The sequence below is a fragment of the Alexandromys fortis genome, unplaced genomic scaffold, assembly GCF_014885135.2.
Source record: "Alexandromys fortis isolate MF-2015 unplaced genomic scaffold, M_Fortis_MF-2015_v1.1 scaffold_34, whole genome shotgun sequence".
NCBI classification, from domain to species: domain Eukaryota; kingdom Metazoa; phylum Chordata; class Mammalia; order Rodentia; family Cricetidae; genus Alexandromys; species Alexandromys fortis.
The window spans coordinates 2,823,329-2,851,294 of NW_026067933.1; the positions used below are offsets into that span (position 1 = coordinate 2,823,329).

The following is a 27,966-nucleotide window of genomic DNA, read 5'->3' on the forward strand; positions in this document are numbered from 1 at the left end:
ATCTCTGTTTCTGCTATCATGGAATTATTTATACATTTTTTTTTTAACAAGAGACACCTGGTCTTTATTTTGCAGTGTAGCTTAAAACCAAAGTGACTGGTGCTGTTTGTAGTTGACTAGAGGACATGGTTGGTGAGTCACAGCCTGTGTCTGAGCCAGCCTGGGTTGTTATGACAGCTGGTAGTGACGGCAGCCACATTACACTGCTGATGAAGTTGGGTTGTAAATTTGTGTTCCCCCTCAGCCTCTCATCTCTTCCCCCAGGAGGGCTTGAGTAGGCGTTCCCAGTTTATCTGTGGGTCGCTCATCTTCCAGATCTGTCATCTGCTCATGTCTCTATTTATTTCATTTCAGGCCTGTAAAGCATGTTTGTTCCTGGAATTGGAACGTTTAGAAGCTAGCACTCATTCCTTCCAGAAGATTTTGTCCTGAGTCCCTTTTGCTCTTGTGTTCTGTGATATTACAGCTTATTGCCTCTTTCCCCAAAAGGTGTCTACTTGTCTCTAAGAGTTCTTACCCTCTGGCTTTGTTTATTCAGCACAATTTTGTGCATCAGTCTCTCAGCAAAACTTTAGCTTTTCCTGTCTCTGCATAGGGCCTGGAAGTTAACAAAAGGATTTCTGTCTAGGGCAGACATTTGTAGCCCAGGTCCACATCTGGATTCTGAGATTTGTAGGGAAGTCACTTGGGGAAAATGTTCATAAGTACGGAGAGGAAGATTTTTCAGTTTCTTTTCTTTACTATAAAGCTAAATCTATGTCTAACTCATCTGCCTACAACAAATATAACTTTTAATGATTGTTCTATTGTACAAATTGGCTGATTTATCAGCTTATTTATTTATGTATTTATTTATTTACTTATTTTCCTTGTAGCTCAACAAACAACAGTTGCAGTTACTGAAGGAACGGTTCCAGGCCTTCCTCAATGGGGAAACTCAGATAGTAGCCGATGAAGCCTTTTGCAATGCAGTCCGAAGTTACTATGAGGTGAGTTTGCAGAGCTGTTTCAGGAACTGTGATGCTTTCTGGGACCATTTAAAGGCTGTCACTGGTATGGCAAAGAGTCTTTGAGCTTTTGACTTTCTCCAAAGGATTGTCACTTCTACTTTGCAATTTAAAAACTCTAATTCCACAGCCTGGTTTTGAGAGATAAATAAAATTGGAAATTACATTGTTTGTGAAGAAAACTGTTTAGAATCATCTTCTGGCAGTGACTGATACAGCTGGGTTTAGCTATCTTCCTGTTCACATTCATAAATGATCCTTCTTAATCAGGATTTTAATAGTAAATTACTATCTTATGCCAGTTTGTTCTCTAAGCTTTATAATAATTAAGGCTACTAATTAATTTCAAGCGACTACATTTTCTTTTCTAATTGAATGAATAATACCAACTAGTCCATCTTGCTGTTGCTTCTGATTTCAGCTTGCGACTCAAATGGGAACTCTGTATGTTTCCTGTGAATAGCTTTCTCATAAGATCATGAGTTTGTTTCAGTAAATTGCCAATAGATGTTAAATCGGATAGTTCACGTATGTCCTAAGCATCTCAGAGTCATTTGGGAGTCAGGTTTCTTTCATTGTGCAAATGCTTTAGACAATTGTCTGAAGAAACGTGACATACAACATAGGCTAGAGCAAAATTGAAAGCTTGGAGACATAATATTCTGAACTGCCCTGAGGCAGGGAGCACTGTCATGTGCAAAACAAAATACTGGTGATTTATGAATGATATGCTATTTAATATTCCACTGCACAAGTATATATTGAGTTAAAGGAACATCTGGAAGTTATGGAAGACTTGCTTACCAAGTATTTATGACACAGATTTGGGAGCTATAGTGGATATATTGTCTAACTTGATCTCAACTCAGACTATCTTAATAGGGCTTCTATCTTACCTTGAATGTCAGAGTCTTGCATGATAAAATCTTTCCCTGAGTTTTAGAAGATGAGTATTCATATACATACATGCATACAAGAGTACATAGTGAAACAAAAACCATGGATTCAAAGGAGAGCCGTCTACAAAGGTGTCAGTTTTTAAAAAAATAAATTAATGAGCTCAATTGAGTTTTGATAAACATAGCATGGCACACTAAGAGAAAAGGGCTGATTGAAATTCTTGGATGGGTGAGGTTTTTAAAAGTACTTTTATAACTTTTGTATAAATCTAAAATTCTTATAAAATAAGTATTTTCTATTTCTAAATCACTTGAAAATTTATTGTAAAGCCTGCAATGGTCAAGACTGTGGATGTTTGTAAAATACAAATGAATTAAGGAAACACAATAGGGCACCTGGAAATACACTACTACAGTAAAAATAATTTTTGCTCAAAGAGCAGCCACAACAAAGTGGGAAAAAGATAAATCATTTCAATTCAAACTATGTGATGGCGCCACAAAACATTGATCTGTACTTGGAATTAACACCTTTTCCAAGTGAAATAGTGAATCATAGACTTAAATGTAACACTATCTAACTCCTAGAAGATGCCAAGGGAGGCCTTATTCCCTCTGAAGAATGGATGAGAGTGGGATGGGCAGGAGAAGGAGAGGGAGGTGGAACTGGGGTTGGTACGTAAAATGAAAAAAATTAATTTAACAAAAAGAAAAAAGGAGAGAATAATATAAATACAAGAGAATAAATTTTTTAAAAATCTAAATGAAGGGCTAGAGAAGGTGCCGTTATGAGCTCTGGCTCTTCCAGAGGACCCAGGTTCAAGTCCCAGCACCCATATGGTGACTAACAATCATCTGTAACTCCTGTCCCAAAGCATCCAGTGCCCCCCTTCTAGCCTCTACTGACACCAGGCACACAGGTGGTGCACAGATGTACATGGAGGCAAACTCATACCCGTAATATAAAAATACATAAATCTTAAAAAGAAGTTCACCAAAAATTTAGCACCACACTTATGGATTAGAGAAGTATAAAGACTATAAATTATTGACAGATTTGTAAATTAAAGCAATAGAACACTGTTCAAAAGGCCATGATGCAGAACTGATATCACCAAAGACTGGTGTGAAGTTGGCGCGACGGGAAGACTTTTCTGTTATAAACTCATAGTAATGGTTTTCTTTAAAAACACTTTTTTTTTTCATTGCTTGAGAATTCTATACATGCACTTAATGTATATTTATCAATCTACTGCTTATCCATTCCCTCCGGTTTCTCTTCTATCCCTTTGAACACTTCCTTCTCAACTTTATATGCTCTTTTTCAAAGAAATTCAGTGAGTCTACTTAATGCAATAGGTCTGTCCATCAACTGGAATATGGTTAGTCCCTCAGCAGAAAACAGAGTCTTCCTCCCCCAAGTAGCCATCCATTGTCAGTAACTAGGTGGGCTTTCGCGAGTCCCTCCCTTACCCATACAGGGATTTGATTGGTTTGTTCTTTTACAGGCACTGTACATGTAGTCACAGTCACTGTGAACTCAAATGTGTGCAACACCATTATCATATCTGGTAAACTATTTTTGGCAGACATCCACTATCTCTGGCTTTTAGCATCTTTCACCTCTTATTCTGAGTTTCAGGGTCAGGAGTCATGATCTATATTTCTCATAGTTGGGGATCTCTCTATTAATCACCATCTCCTACAAAATGGAACTTCTTTGATGGGAAACGAGGAATTCTTTAATCTTTGGGTATAAAATAAGAACTCGGAGCAATTTATTATTATGTCCATTTAGCATAAGCTGTTTTGTTTTTCTTTTCACTTTTTTATTTCATTTTTTTAATGAAAACAAACTACCTTTTTTTTCATTTTGCATACCAATACCAGTTCCCACTCCTTCCTTTCCTCCCATTCTCTCCCTCTACTCCCCTTATCCCTCACACTCCTTAGAGAGGGTAAGGTAAATTGCTTTGAGGAATAACCAAGGCTCTTCCTACTATATTTCGGTTGAGCAAAGTATCCATCTAAAGAGAATGGATTCCAAAAAGCCAGTGCAAGCAGTAGGGATAACTCAAAAACAACTCTGAGACACCAGTTAGAATGGCTAAGATCAAAAACACTAATCATAGCTTATAATGGAGAGGATGTGGAATAAGGGGAACACTCCTCCTTTGCTGGTTGAAATGCAAACTTGTACAACCACGCTGTAAATCAGTGTGGCCGTTTCCCAGAAAATTGGGTATCAACCTACCCCACGATCTAGCAATGTCACTCTTGGGTATATACCCAAGGACATTTGTTTAACTATGTCTATAGCAGCATTATTTGTAATAGCCAGAACCTGAAAACAACCTAGATGCCCCTCAACTGAAGAGTGGATAAAGAAAATATGACACATCTACACATTAGAGTACTCCTCAGTGGTACAAAAAAAAAATGACATTTTGAATTTTGCATGCAAATGGATGAAACTAGGAAAAAAAACATCCTGAGTGAGGTAACTCACTCTGACCCAGAAAGATGAACATGGTACTTACTCATAAGTAGATACTAGCTGCAATGGAATGGATAAGGAGCCTATAGTCCACGACCCTAGAGAAACTAAGTAACAAGGTAAACCCTAAGAGAAACATACATATATTCCCCTGGGAAGGGGAAACCAACATGATTTCCTGACAAAATTGGGATCATGGGGGTAAGGGAGAAGGGTGGGTAGAAGAGGAGGAAGAAAGGAGAAGGAGTGGGGGAGAATTGGAGGGAATGGGATGGTTGAGATGGGGAAGGATAATTGAGATGGGGAAGAACAGAGATGGAAAGCAAGGAAAGAGATATTTTGATTGAGGGGACCATTATAGGGCTAGAAACCTGGCACTAGAGAAATTCCCAGGAATCAGGATGACCCCTGACCCCAGCTAAGACCCTAAGCAATAGTGGAGAGGGTGTCCAAACTGGTCTTACTCTGGAGTCATATTGATGACTATCTTAAATGTCACCATAGAATCTTCATCCAGCAACTGATGGAAGCAGAGGCAGTGACCCACAGAGGAGCACTGGGATGAGCTCCCAAAGTCCAGTTGAAGAGTGGGAGGAGTGAGAATATGAGCAAAGAGGTGAAGGCCATGATGGATACACCCACTGAAACAGCTTACCTGAGCTAATGGGAGCTCACCAACTCCAGCCAGACAGGGAAGGAACCATATAGTACCAGACTAGTCCCTCTGAATGTGGGTGGCAGTTGTATGGCTGGGGCAGACTGAGGGGGACATTAGCAGCGGCACCATCATAAGTTGTTTTTAATATGCACAATATGAAGGAAGTAAAGTTTAGTGAAAGGTGTGCTTAAGCCATGCTGATGAAATTAACTGTAGTGAAGCATAGACTACAACCTTTGTGTTCAGAGAGCTGTATTTTCTTCCAAGCATAATAAATCAGAAGCCATGGACGAAACCAAGGTCTTAGGATATTGAATGTCTTCTGTTGTTCACGTGTTAAGACTGGAGATGCTTAGTTTGGCAACAGATTGTGCTCGTGTTATATGTGGTCATCAAAGTAAAACTATAGCAAAGGTCAAAACTGACATGGAGAAGATTTCCTCTGTCATCTTCAGAGATTCTGTTTTATTGAATAAAATAGCCTATTCCATGTTGTTAGTCTGGTGTGGGAGAATTGTCTGTAATCTGTCAATCATATTATAAATAAACGCTGATTGGCCAGCCAGGAAATATAGGCGGGAAAACCCAGACAGGAAGTTGAAGTGATGTAAGGAGATCAGGAGAATTCTGGGAAGGAGGAAGCTGATTCCTTCCACTCCTGCCCAGATCACCCACCGAAGCAGCAGGATGTGGTCTGCTCTACAGAAAAATGTACTGAGCCACATGGCTAACATAGATGAGAGAAATGGGTTAATCAAGATGTGAGAGTTAGCCAGTGAGATGCTAGAGCTAATGGGCCAATCAGCTTTATAACTTATAGAGATCTATGTGTGATTTTCTTTGGGGCTAAACAGTTGTAGGGTACTGGGCAGGACAGAAACCCAGACAAGCAGGCCTGGCTCTTCATGTTACATTGTCTACACATCAGACAGTTATGTGTCAGTTTGTTGTGTGTGCAGGTATTTACTCTGCAAATATTTCCCTTTAATATCTGCAGTTTTAGAAGAAAAACATCACCATTATGGGTGCTACAATAAACTCTTTCTTCCAAAAGTTACGTCAACAAAAGATAACCAATAGAGTATTAAACATATCCACCATTACTATGACCATAATTACTAGCCATTCAGTTTTCCTATTTGTATAGGGAGAAAAAGGAAAACCCTGCAACAAATTAAAAATAATTTTAGGGTCTTGTTAATATAAAACGTATAAATAAACATTTACACCTCAACAGTTTAGCTCTAATTTTTACTCATTATTTTATATGCACCATGCAGTCAAAATTTGAAACTCAGAAGATTTCTGTTTAGGTGTGTCTTTAATGACAGCTTTCAAAAGAATCAGAAAGCTGGGCAGTGGTGGTGCACGCCTTTAATCCCAGCACTCGGGAGGCAGAGGCAGGCAGATCTCTGTGAGTTCGAGGCCAGCCTGGTCTACAAAAGCTATCAAGTTCCAGGACAGGTTTGATAGCTACACTGAAACTCTGTCTCAAAAAAATAAAAAAAAACAAAATAAATAAATAAATAAATAAATAAATAAATGCTATAGTTGTCTGAAAAGAGGGGAAATCAGTTGATAAAATTCTTCCATGAGATCCAGCTGTAAGGTATTAATAGTAGGGCTTGTAGGTGGTGTTATATCTAGGCTGGTGACCCTGGGTTCTATAAGAAAGAAGGCTGAACCAGTCATGGGAGCAAGCCAGTAAATAACACCCATTTGTGACCTCAATATCAGCACCTGTGGAGGTTTCTGCCCTGTTTGGGTTCCTGTCCTGACTGCCTTTGATGATGAACAGATAGAGAAATATAAGCCAAACAAACCCTTTCATCCCCCAAGTTTTTTTTTCATGGTGTTTAATCATAGCAATAATAACTGAAGCTATGATTAAACATAACATAATAAACATTTATTATAAATAAAGAAATATTTAGTAAAATCAGATTTTCTGTAATAGTAAAATTAACTAAAACAAAATAATCAATTAATAAAAGGAGGAAAAGAAAATTGATATTTCATGTGCAATTCCAACAGCAACTAACAACAATTTCTTGTTTCTTTTACATATGAAATTGGAATCATTACAGGTTTTTATATACTATAATAAGAACATCCTTTAATAGCAAATATTTTATGTACATAATTTTAAATTACTGTGCAACAGTCCATTAAGTGACTAAATATAAATATCATTTCATATCCTAATTGTTAGTATTTATGTTGCCTGGATTTTTACTTAAAATTTTTGAAAAACCCTGAAATACCTTTATCTGGGGCAAAATTTCCCCTCTTCCTGTGAACATGTCCAGTGTTCTTCTCTTGGTTATGTTGCTACTTTTATGAAAGATTGTTTGATATCAGACTTCCTGGTATTCTGATTCTTAAAATCTTCGTTTCTTCTAGATTGTTCCTTGCTTCATATATGCAGGAACTGCAATATAGATGTATCTGTGGGAGCTGGACTTCCCATGATCAGTTAATCTGTACGTTGTGTCCAGTTGGGGCTTTCTACAATAGTCTCTATTTGATATAAGAGAGCCACAGGCATGTAATGACTCCTGATGGCAGGTTAATAATTAGCTTCTCCCAAGTATAAGCCCCCTTATTGGTGGTCCCATCTAGAGTGATCAGCCTTGAAATCATATCTACAACACCAAAAAACCCCAATAAGTTGTATTTATATACATCATTGTATACACATACATATATATGTATATAACAATAATGCCCAAAGAAAAAGAGGTTATCAACTTGAGAATCAAGAGGACATAAGAGAAGTTGGAAGAATGGAAGCTGAGAGGGGCTGGAGTGGGTAGGAAAGAGGAAAAGTGCTGTAATCCTACTTCTGTTCAAAACATACTTCAAAATGTCTGAAAGGATTGCATATATTCCTAAATTTGCCATCTTGGAAAATCACAACAAATGGGATAAAGAGCCTTGTTTAAGCTTTTAATGCAGACTGCAAGTTTCCTTGAAAAATGTAGTGTCAATTTGTTCTATCATAATAACATGTAACTATGCTCCTCCTATTTTGGTATTGTTAAAAAATGCCAACTATTCTTATTACTTACATTTTTTTTTTACTACTAGCGAAGTTTCACTTCTCACCAGCTGTTCATATTTTTAAATACTTTTTCTTTGTCTGTTTCTCCACTTGGATGTTACTAATTTAAATACTGATTTATAAGCCTTTTTATACCCTTTTTGGACTATTAATACTTTAAAGCCAAAGCCAAAACTTCCTTGTTTCTATTTGCATTTTGCATCCTTATTTGGTGAGGTCTTTTTGCCTCTGATATGACCCTTTCTTAGTCCAGTAAAAATGAAAACCCAATTCACATTTCAGGTTGGTACTATACTCCATTTGGTTTCCTTTGGTCTCTATTTTCTTGTCCATGAGTCACTGTTGACAGTAGCTCTCCTCCTTTAGCCCTCTTGATTTCAGTCCTCCTCCCCATTGGACTGGTAGCTCTGTAGAATTCAAGTTCCACTCTGCCCCCCCTCCACTTCTGTAACTTGTGTCGTTGCCACGGTCCTGTTGCTCTACCTAGGGCAGAAGAACGATGATCTCAAAAGCTCCCTCCAGTTGTCTAGGACTCTAGAAGCTAAATACAGTTTCTGTGCATTTATCTTTTTTCTTTGTTGCTGAATGACTTTGTATCTCTAAAAAATGAAGAACAAAATAGTACCGTGGCTCAGTTCTCTACCTCCAGAGTGGATGTCCAAGCCAAGCTGCTTGCCTCCATATACGCACTCTTAATTCTTAGTTCAGATAACAAAGGACTTGACTTTAGCAGCTGATGCTTTTTCTAAGGAAACAAATGTACGACCCACCTCTTCTCCATCACCGGCACCCTTAGCACTGTTGGTGCAAGAAAAGTAGGTGCTCTTAAAGCCTTTTTGTGTTTTGTTTTGCTTATGTGATTTCCTTACCTTTTGCAGACTATATCACGTTTATTTCTTAGTCTTTCGTATGCAAGCTAGAGGGGGCCCTAGTGGCTGTAAGATAACATTTAAATGATCTAATGGGACTTCTCTTGTTTATAGACATAGGAAGATTTGCTTTGCATATTCTAGAGAGTGTTCGACCTGTCAAAATCTTTTTGAACTTTGAAATAATGCCATGGAAGAGGCATTCATAGAGAACTGATAATCGCTAAGTAAATGAAGATTGGCAGCTCTGGCAGGAAGGGAGAGAAGAAAGGTCAGCACACTAATAGATGAAATCCATTGCCAGTAATAAGAAGTGAGATTTCAGATTTGCACTGAGCTCTGCAAATCACTTTGTATTTGTTATTTTTGATATTAGCTATTTGAGTTCACATATTTTTGTATAGGCTAAGAGTGACATTTGAAATTAAGCATTCTGTAAGACTGTGTTTTTATGTCTGAGATTTCTATTGCTGTTTAGAGCATCTGGGTCAATGTTACCTCTCAGTGGACTATGTAAAGTCACTTGCATGCTCTATGACACCTGCTTTTGTTATATATAGACCAACTAATGTGCATTTAAAGAATAATATTTGAGAATAATTGAGAAAGCCAATATTTTCACAATTGTCCTCCAAGCAATTTTAGAACTAACTGAGCTTATAAGTATTCCATGTTCATCTAGCAGATTGGCGACAGAAAGAAGGGCTGAGCCTTTATCTAATTCATCTCTTTTTTGACATTTTTGTAACAGGGACATAGGCTGTTCAACCCTCCATTTACTCTACAGTATAGACATTTAGGCCAAATAGCAGTGAAGAGCAGAGGTATATGCTTCCCTAGTTCCCATGTTCAACATATTGGTACCTTTAATATGTTTGCTGATTGTTATTGTGATATCATACTTTTCATGCTTTGGCATTGCAACAAAATGAAGATTTTTTTCACTCATATGTACAATCCTTTCAAGAGAGTTTGTAACCACTGGATTTTCAGACCTTAATCATTAACTCAACTCAATACCAGCAAAGCCATAATCCCTCTTGAATAGAAACTCCACACCATTGTTCAGAGGATCTCTAAGCTGCAGGTCTCTTCTAAGCTCCTGTAGATTTCAAGGGGGCCCATTTGGACACAGGTTTCATTGATTCAGGGTACTCCTTAATTTTTCTGGAAAGTGCTCTGTAACTTTGTATTTTTCCTTCGGAAGTTGTGTTTTAACTTCGGAGCTTAGTTGTCTTCCACATCTACCAACATTGTCTTAGGTAAGTAGTTTTTTTCTGCCTAAATTTAGAGTTAGAATTTCCAAGATTTGAGTTCCAATAGCAAATAATCCCATTTTCTTGATCCCCAAAGTGTCATGACGTTTTGTATTTGCTCAGCTGTTACACCTGGGCTTATTCAAAGATTTCTACTGTTCATCTTCTATGGCATTTATTCAATGGTGCATTAAATCATTAGAGTTCTGTTTTTTGTTGTTGTTTTTTTTTTTTTTTCCGAGACAGGGTTTCTCTGTATCTTTAGTGCCCGTCCCGGAACTAGCTCTTGTAGACCAGGCCGGCCTCGAACTCCCAGAGATCCCCCTGCCTCTGCCTCCCGAGTGCTGGAATTAAAGGTGTTCGCCACCACCGCCCGGCTAGAGTTCTGTTTTAAAAGACATCCTTGTTCTTTAATTTCATAGGTCAGAATTGTTATACTGTTGTTGTAAAATGAAGAAATTGATTTAATCTTTCTTTCAAGACATATCTTCTGTTGACATTATCTTTTATTTAGTTTGAAAGAAATCATGAGTACTCCAATTAGCAGTCATAAGAAGACCTAGTCTCCCATTACTATATTTAAATCTTTTCTATTCCATCTTCATAAAACTAAAGATAGAATGCTCATGAGAAGATAAAATAAAATCTTCAACACTGTGAATATCTAAGATAGTCATTGGTCATCTATCTCTTATAATTGATTTCACTACATAATTTAATTTTTTATATAGATTACTATCAAAGTACTGACCAAAGTCCCTCTTTTGATATGACACAGCATAAAACAGATTAAGGACATATTCTCTTTACTTTGAACTTTGTTTGGATTAAAGAATGTAACTTTGTATTTTGCCTGTCATTATTTGTATAGACTGAGGCCTCATGGACCTTTCCCCATTCATGTTGCTGTTTTCAGAGAGTGATCTTCTGCCCTAGTTTATTTAGAAGTCTCCACAGGGCACTCAAAAGGAACATAGCCCAGTCCCACCACTGGAAGCCTTGCCTGGCTACAAAGGATGTCCAGTTCAGACTCTTTATCCTCTATTACTAGGAGTCCTCTCTAGGGTCGCCCTCACAGATCGCAGGAAGTTTCCACTACAGCCCCTCCCAGTGCTCCCCAGTTCCAGCTGTTTCTTCTTGTGTTCTCTTCCTGTATCCTTACCACCTAATCCTTCCAGTTCTAGTCTCCACCTGCCCCTAGTCCACCTGCAAAATTTATTCTATTTTCCCTTCCAAACGAGGTCTGTGCATTTCTCTCTAGATTCCTCTTCATTACCCAACCTCTCCGGGTCTGTGCATTGTAGCTTAACCTTTACATCACAGCTAATATCCACTTATAACTGAATGCATATCGTATTTGTCTTTCTGGGTCTGGGTTACCTCATTCAGGAATTTTTTTTTCTAGTTGTGTCCATTTACCTGCAAATGAGTACTTATCTAAGAATGAGTCAAATACTGCCTTGTGTCCTAGAACTATATAGGTGAGTAAGAAAAGGGAACAGACAGATGTGCATGGAATTGCTCATTAAAATTGTGACCCACTTTGCCAGCCGGGGGTGTGTACCGACTGAGCCCATTTCCCTTTCTAAAGTTTTTATTGTATGTTGCACAAATGTATAAATTTTTGAGGTTTATCTACTTATTTTATCTAAATGTACACGTGTATTCCCATGCGTGTTTTCCACATGTATGTGAGTGCTGCGGAGGCCATATTAAGGTATCAGATCCCCTGGAGCTAGAGCTATATGCAATTGCCTATTATTTGTCCTGGGAACTAATCTCGGATAATCTAGAAGAGCAGCAAGTGCTGTTAACTGCAGTTATCTTTCCCTATTATGTGATTTTTTATGAAGTTGTGAAAATAAAATTTGATTAAGCCTCACACTCTATGTTCAACTCTATGAAAGTGCTGATCTTTTGCCATTTTGATGTAATGAAAAATGTCTGCTTCTCATCACTAAACCCAATAGTGCTTGAAGCAACTACCTTGAATTCGATTTGATATCTGGCCCAGGTAGCTTGGTATGTGGTGGTAATCTTGTGAGTTTTCAGTCAGTATCTGGTTGCCTAGCTGGAACATTGTAGACGGTATGTTATTGGGTTTTGCTGTTGTTGATTACAGATGAAGATTCTTAAAGACCTTGGCATATAACTCTAAGAAGTCATTGTTCGTCCTTTTACAGTGTTTGAATCTTTACTTTTATGATATATTTAAGAATGTACATTTGTATACATGCATTATGGTGTATTTTAGTATATATTTAATTTTGTATCCATTTGTGTCACTAGTTTAACACCTTTGCCCTGGCAACACTATCAGATGTACATATAATTATATACATAGGAGAAGATTATCTGGGCTGGGCATTAAATTTGTCTTTCAAACATAGAAACTCCTAAAGCTCCGCGGTCACACTATAATCTCAACAATGTCTAAAGGGTTAATTAAATGTGTTCCGAAGTGACTGGGGAAAAAAAAAACTACAAAAGAAGGAAATCCACCTGCCATTTAGAATGTCCTCTTAAGCAACAGTTAGAAATTGACCAATCCTATATTTTCATTATCGTATACATTTGCCTTTATTTTTTAAAAGACTCATAGGTTTGATCGATACCTACTATCATATTCAAACTTGGTTTACTTCTTCTCAGCCAATATTTGAGCATCTATTTACCAGCAACTGAAAACATTTTATTGCTCCAAAGTTATAGGGCACCCAGAGTGTTTAAGTCAATCATAATATCTTTCAAACAAATATTGAATAATTCTATCTTTCTGTTCAGGAACACCCCTGATTTGATCAAGTTCTAGCCCTAGTTTTATTTCTCAGTTATAACAGATATTTGAAAAGAGGTCAGTTTTCTTTCTCTAATGACCATCAGTGTGTGCAAGATTTTGAGGAAGTAGTCAGTGATTTTTTCTATTTTTGTGATTTTTTTTCTTTCAGAAACTTTATAATACGTATTATTCTTTATAAAAGTCTGAATTTGCAACATAACTGTTGAATTCTCTGTTTTAAAATTTATATATTTAGTAGAGGAATTTAATTAGCATTCTAGGTCGTCTAGTTTTCTTACAAAGTCATATACAGATCCAATAGTGTTGCATGTATAGAAGGAGTTAAAGTAGAGCTGCTTGTAGGGGGATGTAGAAGACCTTTCACAGGAAAGGCATTAAATATACTTAGCTTCTACTTGTGTATGTGAAAAGAAAAAGACCAGCTCCCTAATCCTTGTCCATTGTGGCTCTAGTTGTTTTATGTGCATTTGTTGATATTTAATATGAATTGGCTTCATGCATGGTTTTATGTATGCACAAGTGGTGGCTCCTGGTATGAACTTGGCTCTCTAACTAATCTTTTAGCAGAAAAGAAACAGATAGATGATTTGTGCAAGATCATAACATAGAGAAAGGGGACCTTCAGCTTCCTTTTCCCATTCATGGTTTATTTTTTTCTTTCTTTTTATTATTTTTTTCTCTTTTCTTTTTTTCTCTGATCACAGTCCAAGCCCCACCCTGCTTCCCATCTAACCCCTCCTCGTTCACTCCTTCTCCTCCTCCGTTCATAAAGGGTCAGACCTCCCATGGGCTTGAGCAAAAAGCATGATACATCAAGTTGAGGCAGGAGCTAGGTCCTCCCCCTTGCATCAGGGCAGGACAAGTAATCATCCATCATGGGGAACATGCTTGCAAAAGTCATCTAAGCACCAGAGCTGGTTATGCTCTCACTGCTTGTAGAGTTACAAAGAGACCAAACTATTCAACTGTTACACATGTGCATGGAGTACCATGGAGACTCCATAAGTATTGGTCCAGAGTCCAAGAGCTCCTACGAGCTCAGGTCAGCTGTCTCCCTGGGCTCAGGATTTCTCACACCAGGGCAACTGACTCTCTTACCCCTCTTCCTTCTCCATCCTCCATGTTTCTCCTTTGTTTCTTTTTCTCCTCCCCTCCTTCCTCTTCCCTCCTCCTCATCTTTCCTCATCTTCCTTTTCTCTCTTCTTCCATTTCCTCTCCTCCCCATCCTTCCCTGCCTGCTTCCTCTTCCACCTCCTCCCTCTTCCTCTTTTCAGTCTCTGTCTCCTCTTGAAAACATTATATCATTCCTCATCTTCCTCCTCCTCCATCCTCCTCTGTTCTCTCCTATTTTCTCCCTTAGTCCTTCCCATCTTTTTTCCTTGTTGCAGATTTATCTACGTCATCCAGAAACACTCTCCAATAACTGGGGATTGCATGTACCTCCTTACATACCTGAAAACCCTGTTTTGCCCTTGCTTATAAGTAAATACCGAAAGACAGCCAGGATTTTAGATTGTGAAGGAATTGACACTTTGACTTTTCTTTCTTCTCTCTCCCACAGTCTATCTAATTGTAAGGCATGGCATAGCAGTCCTTGAAAGAAATTTCATGGAAATATAGTGACAAATGATTAGTATCATTGATGAAGTTCTGCAAAAGTTACTTTTGCTTTATCCATATAAGAAGAGAGGTTTATTGAAATTATAATTCTGGGTGTTCACAGGTCTGACATTAGTATCAACTGAGTGAAAGTCCATGTGATAGATATCAGCATAATGGGAGAAAGCGAGCATATCACAGTAAACAGGAAATGGGAAGATATTGTAGGAGGTTGCTAGTGTGTTCCCAGCCACCCTCCACTTGTTTTTTTTTTCCCAGCTACCCAGATCCTAAAATAACCACATGGAAATTGTATTAAGTCACTGCTTGGTCAGTTACTTAAGTGTATTGCTAGCTAGCTCTTACATGTAGAATTAACCTATCTCCATTATATTATATTTTACCATGAAGCTTGTGGCCTACTGGCAAGGTTTCAACATGTCTATCTCTGGAGGCATATCCATGGTGTCTCCTCACTCCACCCTATTCCTCCCAGCATTCAGTTTAGTTTTCCCCACCTAGTTCTACTCTACCCTATCAGGACAAGCCAGTTTTTTTTATTCATTAACCAATCACATTCACAGCATACACATGGGATCCCACATTAGGAAGAACCAGGCTTGCTTCTTTATCACAAGCTATTCTTGAGAACTATTCAGGGGGTCTCATAAGAGTGACCCTAATCTCTTAAAGATTAGTGGTCCCTATGAGCTAATAACCTCCCACTAAGCTTTCCTTTGGGGGTTACACTCAGGACATGTCCAAAACACAAAACACAGCATCTGAGTAGGACAAGAAAGGATAAAGTCCATCCTGAGTGCTAATTTTGGTAGATTCTCCATGAATGAAAATAGGTTAATTCTCTAAAGCTGATGGTCAGGTCTGGCCTCTTCAAGCCCCCCCCCCCACACACAGAGAGAGAGAGAGACAGACAGACAGACAGACAGAGACAGACAGAGAGACGGAGAGACGGAGAGGGGGAGAGGGGAGATGGGTAAGAGAGATAGAGAGACAGAGAGAAAGAGATCTAAAAAATATATATGAAGAATATAGAGCATACATTCTTAAGACAGAATAACAGGTGTGGGCTGGATACATAGCTTAGTGGTAGAGTAAATTCCAAAAATGAAGAGACCCTGAGTTTAGTTCTTGGCATAACAAATAATAAGCAATGTGTAGAGAATTGTTCTGTTCTGTGAGAATAATCTGATTCAGTATTTTCTGCCCAGTAACTTTACTACATAAAGGAAATATTTTGCCTGTTACAAGATACCTTCTTAATTTTAGGACCCATTAGCTTAAAGATAAGGAAGATAGATTTCCGTTGTTGAATGTTATAAATAATTTCTGCGCAGGAGAATCCTCTGCTCTCCTCGTAGTGAGGTGACTTTACTTTCGCTATTACTTTGGTCTGTGGAAGTTGATTGTTACCTTTCCAATTCCAAGAACACATCAAAGATCAATTCAAGCAATACCATATATGTCATTTGTAGTCAGTACTCATTTAGATTAAAAGATACTGCTTTTTATAATGCCAGTGTGTCTTACACTCCCTGTGAAAGTTCTAAATGGTTTTATCTTTTTATTCTATTTGTTTTACACCTTAAGAATTATTTATAGTATGTTTATGTGTTTGTACCCTCAATTTACACATTTTTGAAGTTGCCAGACAACTCAAGCTTTGCTACTAAATATCTGTCACCTTTCCTTGCTAAGTCTGACCAAACGGAGAGGAGAAGATAACTTTCTAATTGGGTTTCGACAGCCTATTTGAAAAATTAATTCAAGATGATAAAAAGTGATAGAAACTGTCAGATATGCTGTGAATAAGTTGTGTAGGATCGGATGTATCCTGAGTTTGAAAGTAGGACGGTCCACAGCACATGTATTAGCAAGTCTCCTTCATGCTGAATAAAAGTCTTGGTTTTGTCATTTCACTTGTTATAAAGCCCCATTAAGGTGACAGATTTTCTTGGCATATTACAAATAGGAAAAATACATATAAATGCTGTAGAGAGTTTATTGTGTTCTATAAAGTTCTAACAATAATATGTATGTTCTCTGTTTTCTGTAATAATATGTATATTCTCAGTGGATACTTTGCCAATTTTTTCTTTTTTTTAATTGATTTTTATTGAGCTCTACATTTTTCTCTGTTCCCCTCCCTGCCTCTCCCCTCCTCCCTTCAACCCTACCCCAAGGTCCCAATGCTCCCAATTTACTCAGATCTTGTCTTTTTCTACTTCCCATTTAGATTAGATCCATGTAAGTCTCTCTTAGTGTCCTCATTGTTGTCTAAATTCTCTGGGATTGTGGTCTGTAGGCTGGTTTTCTTTTCTTTATGTTTAAAAACCGCTTATGAGTGAGCACATGTGATAATTGTCTTTCTGTGTCTGGGTTACCTCACTCAAAATAATGTTTTCTAGCTCCATACATTTTCCTGCAAAATTCAAGATGTCATTATGCCTATTTTTCTTGTAGTTAATTTTCCCCTTTTCTGGTTGAACTCTTTTTCGCTGTTGCCCCCAAGGAGCACTGCTTTGGGATAACCCATAGCCCTGGTCCTGCCTCTCACCTTGCGCCCTTCCTCCAGTATGTTCCCTGGGGAATGCAGTTGGGAAGAAAATTCAGGTGTGTCTTGTTTTCCCACAGCACTTTCTGCTGGCAGAGAACACTTTGTGGAGAGCAACCTATAGTCTTGGCAGCAGCCTTGGTTGTTTGGAGTTCTCATGGGAACCATTTATCCAACCACTCAATTAGATGCAACCTAATCCTGGTAGTGGCAGGTTCATTTGGTCACAAGAGATGGCCACTTCAGGCTCTGTCTCCCCTGTTATTTGGCAATAACTTTTCATATATGTGTATACTTAGGAAGTTTCTACTGTAATGGGTTTCTGTAATTCCCCTCAAATGGCCCTTAATTTTAATTATCTATCTTTATATTCCTTCCCTCATCCCCCTCCTCCCACCATCTGTCCTCTTGACCCTCCTGTTCAGTCTCCCACATATCCACTCTTAACTATCAATTCTATTTCCTTTTCCTAGTGAGAGCTATCTATACCCTCATTCTATATCTAACCTCTGTGGTTCTATGGGTAGTAGGTTGGTTATCATATCATATCATCAATTAACATCCAATTTCCACATTTAAGTGAATAAATACCATATTTATCTACCTGAGTTACCTCACTAAGTGTAATTTTTTTCTAGTTCCATCCAATTTGCCTGCAAATTTCATGATTTTATTATTTTTAACAGCTAAGTAATACTCCATTGTGTAAATGTATGACATTTTCTTTATCCATTCATTTATTGAGGGTCATCTAGGTTATTTTCAGTTTGTGGCTATTCTTTATAGCAATGAACATGATTGAGCAAATATTTCTGTGAAAAGATGAAGTGATCTTGGGGTATATGCCCAAGAGTGGTGTAGCTGGACCTTGAGGTACATTGATTCCCCTGTTCTTGAGGAACTAGTGATTTTCATAGTGGTTGTACAAGTTTGTACTCCTACCAGTGATCAGTTTGTGTCTATTTGGGTTCTTCTATATGTATCCATCCAGTTTGACCAGCATCATTTCTTAAAGATGCTATTACCTTTTTTTATTTTTCAATGTTTATTTCTGGTATCATAGTCGAAGAAAAACTCACATCTGTAGGTGTGTGGATTTATGTGTGGGTCTCCAGTTGATTCCATTGATCATGTCTATGTTTGTGGCAACACCATTTAGTTTCTATTACTGTAGTCCTGTTTCTAGTACAACTTGATTCAAGTCTCTTGCCAACCTTAAGGTGGCTCCCTTAACTAAGATATGTGCTTCCCTGCTCCCTTATCCAACCTTCCTTTATCCCAATCATCCTATTTCCCCAAGTTCCCCCATCCTCCCCTTCTCACTTTTCTCTCCCCATCCCCCCTTATCCCCAACCCACCCCACCCCCGAGATCACAATTTTCTCCCCGGCAATTTTGTCTACTTCCCATAGCCAAGAGGATAACTATATGATTTTCCTTGGGTTCACCTTCTTATTTAGCTTCTTTAGGTTCACCAGGTATACACTCCGTGACCTTTATTTATGGCTAGAAACCAATTATGAGTGAGTACATCCCATGTTCATCTTTTTGGGTCTGGGTTACCTCGCTCAGGGTAGTGTTTTCTATTTCCATCCATTTGCATGCCAAATTCGAGAAGTCATTGTTTTTTACCGCAGCATAGTACTCTAATGTGTATATATTCCAAACTTTCTTCATCCATTCTTCCATTGAAGGGCATCTAGGTTGTTTCCAGGTTCTGGAATATAATCAGTGTGGTAAAGCCTTTGTATGTATCAGTAATCTTATGATACATAAAAGAACACATACTGGAGAGAGAAACCCTATGAATGCAATCAATGTGGTAAAACCTTTGTATGTCAAAATAGTCTCTGGGATAAAACCGGACTCGCTGAACATAGTGGACAGCGAGTCCACTATGAGGACTACTGAGAACTCAAGAACAATGGCACTGGGTTTTGATCCTACTGCACGTACTGGTTTTGTGGGAGCCTAGGCAGTTTGGATGCTCACCTTACTAGACCTGGATGGGGGTGGGTGGTCCTTGGATTACCCACAGGGCAGGGAACCCCGATTGCTCTTCTGGCTGATGAGGGAGGGGGACTTGATTGGGGGAGGGGGAGGGAAATGGGAGGTGGTGGCAGGGAGGAGGCAGAAATCTTTAATAAATAAATTAATTAATTAAAAACAACAAAAAAAAAGAAGAAGCTAGAGCTAATGGGCCACGCAGTGATTTTAAAAAAATAGTATCCAAACACATGAAAGAAGTACAACTTGCAATTGGGGTTGATGATACCTCCAGCAGTTCTTCTGTTATTTGGGATTTGGGATGAAGAGGTAGAGCAAGGATAGAGATATCTTCATAGAGGGAGCTATTATGGGGTTAGGGAGAAACCTGATGCTATGAAAATTACCAGGGTAACCCCAGCTAAGATTTCTAGCAGTAGTTGAGAGGGTACCTGAACTGGCCTTCCCCTATAATCAGATTAGTGCCCACCTTAACTGTCATCATAGAACCTACATCCAGAAACTGATGGAATAATATGCAGTGATCCTCAGCCAAGCACTGGGCTGAGCTCCTGGAATTCAGTTGAAGAGAGGGAGGAGGAATTGTGTGTGAGCCTTGAGAGGGGGTCAAGGTCATGATAGGGAAAACCACAGAGATAGCTGAACTAGCTGTTAGGAGCTCTTGGACTCTGGACTGACAACTGGGAAGCCTGCACAGGACTGAACTAGTCCCTATGAATGTAGGTGACAGTTGTGTGGCGTGGTCTATTAGTGGGGCCCCTGGCAGTGAGACAAAGATTTATTCTCAGGGTATGAACTGTCTCTTTGTAGCCTATTTCCTATGGTGGGATACCATGCTTAGCCTTGATGCAGAGGTGGGGAGCCTGTCCTGTCTCAACTTGGTATACCAGACTTTGTTGACTCCTCAAGGGAGGCCTTAACCCCTCTATAGGGTATGGATGGGGGATGGAATGCGAGGAGGTAGGGAGCAGGAGAAAGAAAGGGAGGAAAACTGGGGTTGATTAAACAAAAGAAATAATTCTGTTTAGATATGTACCCCATTTTTAAATTGGATTGTTTGGTTTGTTTTAGTCTGGTGTCTTGAGTTCATTATATATTTTTGATATTAGCCCACTATCTGATGTGAAGATGGTAGACATCTTTCTCATGCTATAGACAGCTGCTTTGTCCAAATGACAGTGTCCTTTGACTTATGGAAACTTTTCGGTTTCATGAAGTTGTTGGGTATTTTCTTAATTAGAGATTGACAGAAGAGGGCCCAGATGATTGTGTGTGATGCCACGCCTGGATTTAATAAGAAAGCAGGCTATGAGGAGTAAGTTGGTCAGCAGCACTTCTTCATGGCTTCTGCATCAACCTCTCCTTCCAAGTTCCTGGCCAGTTTGAGTTCCTACCTTAGCTTCCCTCAATGGTCACTCAGTGTTTGTAAGCCAAATAAACATTTTCCTCCCCCAAGTTTTATCGTATCAATAGTAACCCTAACTAAGCTGTCTGCATTTATGGTAGGGACTGGGGCAGTGACTGGCAATAGAATGTAGACCCCCATATTTGTGATTGTGTGCAGTTTGGATGTATGTCAACTAGAACATTACAGATAAAGGTCATAGTCTACTCTTTTTTTTTCAGTTATGGAGTTAAGTTGTTGGAGACAAAGAGTAGCATAGTAGGTACCATAATAAGATCAATAATGTCTCTGTAGCAACATTTGTGAGTGGCTGTACTGAGTGAGTATATAAACTATAAATGTATTTGTTTCACATAAGATATCTTTCACACAAATCTAAAAAAGATTTGTGTGTGTGTGTGTGTGTGTGGTGTGTCTAAGAGAGAGGGCTGGGGTGATGTGTGATGTGTGTGTGTGTGTGTTTGAGAGAGGGCTAGAGTGAGATGTGTGTGTGTGTGTGTGTGTGTGTGAGACAGAGGGCTGGGGTGATGTGTGTGTGTGTATGTATGTGTGGTGTGTCTAAGAGAGAGGGCTAAGGTGATGTGTGATATGTGTGTGTGTTTGTGTGTGTGAAGAGAGAGGGCTGGGGTGATATGTGTGTGTGTCTGAGACAGAGGGCTGGAGTGATGTGTGTGTGTGTGTGTGTGTGTGTGTGTGTGTGTGTCTGGGTAATGTGTGATATGTGTGTGTGTACCTGCAGCAGCCAGAAGAGGACATCTCATTTCCTGGATCTGGAGTTTTAGGAACTGGTGAGAAATCTGCTATGGGTGCTAGGAACTGAACTTAGGGCCTCCACATTTTATTGTTGTTTGTTGCTTGTATGTTCTGTTCTGACATAGACTCACCATGTAGAAAGATTCAGCCATTTTAATTTGTGTATCCTTCGCCTACATACTTAGCTGTGTGTGATGAGAACATATGACATGCATTCTTTCAGCAATTTCAAGGAGTCAAGTTTAATCCTTACTTTCAATGAGTTTACTAGAAATGTGACAGAAAAATATTTTCGAATTTATAGTGAACCATGTATAAAAGGACCGTGATCCTTGGGAATGAAATCTTGGATAACAAAATGTGCAATTACGATTTCTATTAGGGCCTTAGGGGGTGATTTGAAATTTCAATCATACCTAAATAAAAGCAGGCAATTTTTTTCTAATTATTATTATTAAACTGGAGTTTTAAATCAATGTACACAGTTCATTTTACAGTTGCACAATTTGTAGGGGATTTTTATTTTCTTCTGTTTTTATTTGTTTATTTGGTTTTGATTTTGGATTTTATGAGAGGATTTGAGCCAGATGCCAGTTAGAAGCTTAACTGTGAAAGATAGTAAGTTAAACAGTTTTGTTTTATTTTTGTGTTTTGCTTTGCTTTGCTTCTATTCCATTTGATTTTGTACATATTAGGGTCTAACCCATATTTAAACACATATTTTAGCACCTGCGGACCCCTCTGTGCCAGGTCAAGCAATCCGGACATTGTTTTTAAGGCAGAGCTATACACTCTAGTCCTTATTCAAAGGAATAAGATTGTAGCTGGGATTTAAGAAAAGTTTTTAGTATAATTTGTTGCTTTTGAATTATAAAGCTCAGAAATCCTATGATCATAGATTCTTTATAGCTGTACAACCTCCATCTGGGAAAGGAGACTCCTCAAGGATGCAGAGACCTGTGGTCCAAACAACTCACCTAGATAGAAGTCAGCCAAGACTAGAGAGATGCTAAGATGTCTGTAAGCAACACAGGCTTCACATCTAAGATGCATGCACAAGCCCCGTACCTCAGTGTGAAAAGGCAAATGACCCCCGAGCAAAGTGAATAAGGATCTGAATAAGAATTCCAAGCATAGCATAGTGCACGACATTCATGCCTCCCTGTGACAACTGCAATGACCTGAGCCGCTTACAGCAGCAGAAACATGCTCCGAGTTCCACGAGAGAAACCCAGATTCATGTCAGGAAGATTCCATTTTCATGGGGAACTCTTGGCCTCTTCCAGATGGTGATTTCTCTGGCTGTCTTGACCTTAATGGGAGTTAGTAATATGTCTGTAGACCGATGGACCCCAGAAACTGCTGGCAATGCCAAATGCTGGGAGTGAAGCAGGAAGATGCTTGCTTGGGGCTTGTGGTAGGAGCCAGTTCTGCCAACTTTGCCGTTCCCCTAAAAGACACTGAATTCTCCTATCAAGCCATGTATTCTGTGGTAATTTTTCGCAAAGCCTTGGGAAATGATTTCTATCTAACATGTTTAAGAATCACTAATATTGGGTAAAGAATATAGCTAGTATTTGTTGGAAAACATTTGAGTTTAGTGTAATGAGTTAAGGGACTTAATTTTTTTTTTTTTCAAAAGGGGATGATAGATTTACTAGGCATCTAAAATGTTCTTGGCCAGAGTTCTGTGTAGAAAATAATCACTTACCCAACTGGACATAGTGGTTTGAAGACTTTTAATTGTGATATAAGACATTCAGATAATTACTGGAGTCAAATAGTGGTTGCACCCCTTATAAATGGCTGTGAGGTGCTGAGGAGATAATTCTGTTAGTAAAGCCCATGTGAAGAAACATGAATCCCTGAGCTCAATCTCAGGATCCATGTTAAATCTGAGTATGGGGGCTCACACCTGTAATCCCAGCACTGGGGAGGTGAGGCTGGGACTATTTGGGGGGGGCTTGCTGGATAGCCAGTCTAGTCTTATCCATGGAGAGTGATTAAGGAAGACAGCCAGTGTCAACCTGCAGCCTCTACACATATGTCAAGCACACCTACCCACATGCAAGTATGTATTTATACCACAAACATGGTATATAATATAATATAGATAGATAGATAGATAGATAGATAGATGATAGATAGATAGATAGATAGATAGATAGATAGATAGATAGATAGATAGATAAATGTTGTATGGTGTTAACAGATAACTTTGTTCAAGTATTACTTCATTTCTGTGTAAACTTCTTATAGGATACATGCCACTGCATGCATTATGGTGAATTTAAAAGTAGATAGGACACTGGTCTGGAAAAAATGGCTCAGCCATTAAGGCCAGGCTCATAGGAAAGAAGTAGATGGGATAAAAGTACTAGGCAACAATCATTTGGGAAAGGCTAAGTCATGATTGCAATGACATTTTTGGTTTTACTCTTAGCTAACAATGATAAGACTATAAAAGTTGTAGTGTAACAAGAGAAGTTCATAAGCATACAATCAACTTGAAAGTGAACAGACTTATTCATATATTGGGCAGTGAAATTTTTTCTGTCTGCTCTGTTTATCCCTCACTCCAGTAACACATTTTATGTGTGTGGTGTGTTTAAATTGAACCATAAACATGAAAATTAAAATTTTGTGTAACCCATTCTCAAGCTTACTATAGATTCCTTCTTTAGTTTCTTCTACGACCCTTATTCTTATTTAATTTTATTGAATTGTTGATAAGAATGCCAAATAACTTCAATGCAAATGTAGATCAAGTGTCCATAGACGTTCAAACTTAAAACCATGGTCAAACAACCTAAAAATTGTAAAGCCTTTAGAAACACAAAGTACTATGTCTACTTTATATACGTTTATGTGGTGTCTACCACCTGTAAATTTTCAAACTAGCTGTTTTCCTTTTCTGTTGATGTGCATGGCCTGTCAATCATTACATTCTGGCACCGGCTTCATCTCTGTTAGTTTAACATTCTGCGTTAAATAGACAAGCAACCCAGGTGTTACCCAGAAGCAATTTCTATGTGTGAATTATAAACTTATTTTTTTGTCTTCTCACAGAACTGTAGCCTTATCTGTTCCTTAAATTTCAAATCAACCTTTGTATCATTGGTGGCATGAGTAATTATTGCAATTTTATATGGATTTGTAATGTAACAATTAGTCAAACAAAGCTGTTGTCATTAAATTTAACATTCTTGTGCCAAGCGATTTCACCAAAGTTTTACTTCTTTTTTAGTTTATAATGGGAGGTTTGTGGGCGTACGGATTCAAAAAACAATCTTTTTTTAAACTTGACCTGGACCTTCATAGTAACTGTATTCCAACTATTTTCATGCATTCTTTACGAAGCTCAGAGTACTTTGTCTCTAACTGACAAACATTGGCTCTGTAGCTACTAAAGGATGTCATATAAACAGATGTTTAGTAGTCGAGTAAATATGTAAAAGTGATAAGTGGTATTTGTGACCGTACAGAGACTTTTTCAGAACTCTAAGATTAGGAAATTTCTTGAAGACCTTGGAGTCATTATCATCTGGTGTACGGAGTGGGCTGGCTGCATTCCACCGCCCAGCTAGCTTAGCCCTAAAATAATTACACAGAAACTGTATTCATTTAAACACTGCCTGGCCCATTATTTTTAGCCTTTTATTGGCTAACTCTCGCATCTTGATTAACCCATTTCTATTAATCTGTGTGTTCACCACAAGGTCATGACTTACTGGCATGAGTCTAACCAACATCTGTCTTGGGCAGGAGAAGCATGGTCTGCCACAGTGCCTCCTTCCCAGCATTCTGTTCTGTCTACTCCGCCCACTTAAGAGCTGCCCTATCAAATGGCCAAGGCAGTCTCTTTATTCAACCAATGAAAGCAACACCCCCTACACCAATAACTAATACTGATGTATGCACAGTGATGGTACTGATGCTAGGGAACAGATGGCTTGATGGATGAGCTAACCAATGTTCTGTGTACTTGAAATGTTATACTAAATCTCATTTAGTCTTCATAGATGTCCTAAGAGTTTGGGGCTCTTATTACACTCCTTGTGCATAAAAGGAAACTAAGACAGGTATCTTTAGGCAACCTGCAAGGGTCACAGAGCTAGTGGAGATAAACAAAAACAAAAGACAAAACAAAAACAGGAAGAGCCAGTCTGGCCTAAGTATTTGTGAGATGTGACACCATCTATTCCTTGCAAGCCTCAGGAGTGTGGTGTTTTATGACTGCAATCCCAGAACTTGGAAGGCGGGGACAAGAAGATCATGACTTCTAAGCCAGCTCAGGCTAGAAGAGACCCTGTATGGGAAACAAAACAAACAAACAAACAAAAAACAACTTAAGGAATTATTGATGAGATGTTAAATAAATATTTGTCATTAAATATAAACTTTGACATACTTGAAGGAACCATTGGCTATGATCATTGGGGTGTTTTGTTTTCATTTATGTGATATGCAGCAGGAAAAGTGTGATCATTTTTTATTTCTCTGAAACTAAATGTTAGATTTTATGTCCCTTTTGGGGTGCTGAAATCACAACCAAAATAATTGAAACTGGAGGTGTTAGGGACAAGGGACAAAAGCCACGAGAACAGGGCATGTGCCTTTAAGAAAGTGACCTAGGTACATTCCTCATTCTTTCTATCAAGTGATGTCACAGTAACCTTGGCACATTCCTCATTCCTTCTATCAAGTGAGGTCACAATAACCTAGGAACATTCCTCATTCTTTCTATCAAGTGATGTCACAGTAACCTTGGCACATTCCTCGTTCCTTCTATCAAGTGAGGTCACAATAACCTAGGAACATTCCTCATTTTTTCTATCAAGTGATATCACAGTAACCTAGGAACATTCCTTGTTCCTTCTATCAAGTGACGTCACAGTAGGAAGACTCCATTCGTGAGCCAGAAAAGTACTTCCCTCTAGACTGACTTCATTTATATTTGGTTTACCAGACTCCAGATTTGTATGAGTTAAGTTTTATTTTTAAACCACCAAGTAAGTGTTTTTCTGACACTTTGAAGCTTGGTTAGCATTTATCACATCAGAATGTCAGCCACTTGAATAAGATACAATCTTGACCTTGCCTTTGAAGTCCTGGGTACATAGAAAGATCATGAAAACAGGAATTGTCTTTTTTTTTTAAATTCTATTTCCACCACCTAGACCTATGTCTGTGTTAGATTCTTGATTAATAACTTGAATTAGTGAATGATAGAATCAGTTGTGTAGGCACTTAATAGGGAGTTAGTTTTGGATTATGTAACAGAATAGAACTGGAAATCATGTCAATTAGTTGACATGAATTCCACAAATATATCAAAAAATAAATAAATGAATTTATATATTCTAGTCTGCTAGGCCCCAACAGGAATGCAAAGGAATATATTAAAACCTTTCAATTAGAGATAAAACCTTTGTAAGAGAGTAAGAAGATAAACAGGTTTTATACCTGTAAAAAATCACAAGGAACTATGCAAACCGTTTACTAAGAAACATATAAAATGAAATAATTTCTATTTCCAGAAATACTCGAACACTAATTTTTACAATGTGGACAAATATTAATTGCACATTGTGGGGCAGTCCTATAGTACAACACTGGTGGGAACAGGGGCATAGGAGTTCAAGGCCAGCCTCCTGTTGAAAGCCAGTGGGCTACACAAGACCCCGTGTCAAAGAAGATAATAAAAATGTGTACATTAATATTATGTATTTTTGCTATATTATGAATACAATTTATATATATGTGTGTGTGTGTGTGTGTGTGTGGATACACAAAGGAAATTGTGTGAAGACTGCTAAATTTGACTATATATGGATAGGAAGCATTCTGGGTTGAAGAAGTTTATAGTTATAGAAATATTTTCTCTTTTACTGCTACTACAATATTTGAGCCTTCCTCAGGGTACTAAGATGTAGGTATCTATTATTGATATGATACAGACTTCTGATCATGACTCATTTTTGTTTATGACAACATATGGCTTATAGGCCTATATAAGTATCTGTGCCCATAGATCTCTTTCTGCATGTTTTATGATAAATTGGTAAAGACAAATGAGTGTATATTAAAAGATATATTCATGTTAAAGTTAAAGTGTGAATTTTCATCAGTAAAGGTGGATTGCTGTATATTAGAAATTCTTGGTATTTTTGGCTGTATTTGTATGTCGAGTACCTATTTCAGAAACAGATGTGAAGAAATTTGTTCTTAGAGTTGAGAGTAAAGCTATTAGACAGATGGCCCCTGATCCTTTGATATTAAATAACCTCTTTTCTGGACAACTGTTGTCATTGTAATTCATAGCTGAGGGAAGAGTTGTCAAATGTTTGCCTCTTTTGTTTCTAATTGGTGGTCATATAAAGCAAAGGTTGTGAACACTGCTGCTGTATCTTAATGTTCTGAAGAGTAGAAATTTAGAAAGGCAAGCATGTGTCAGAATTCTTGAATAGCTTTTCTTGTGGTAGTATAGAGATGGAATGAAGAAAACAGAAATTTTAAAAAATAAGGCAATAACTGTATTATTCATAAGATGTTCTACAGGATGCAAAAGCGCAGACAAA

The 27,966-nt window shown here is 38.2% G+C and overlaps 1 protein-coding gene across 5 annotated transcripts in view; it reads left to right on the top strand.

Annotated features, from left to right (window-relative positions):
• The window catches only part of Cadps2 (calcium dependent secretion activator 2), a 533,470-nt gene that overhangs the window by 130,301 nt on the left and 375,203 nt on the right, over positions 1–27,966 (top strand). For all 5 annotated transcript variants that reach the window (XM_050145948.1, XM_050145944.1, XM_050145945.1 and 2 more), the window contains exon 2: positions 876–989. In XM_050145948.1, the coding sequence (XP_050001905.1) occupies positions 876–989 (114 nt within the window). The remainder of the gene's footprint in view (positions 1–875; positions 990–27,966) is intronic.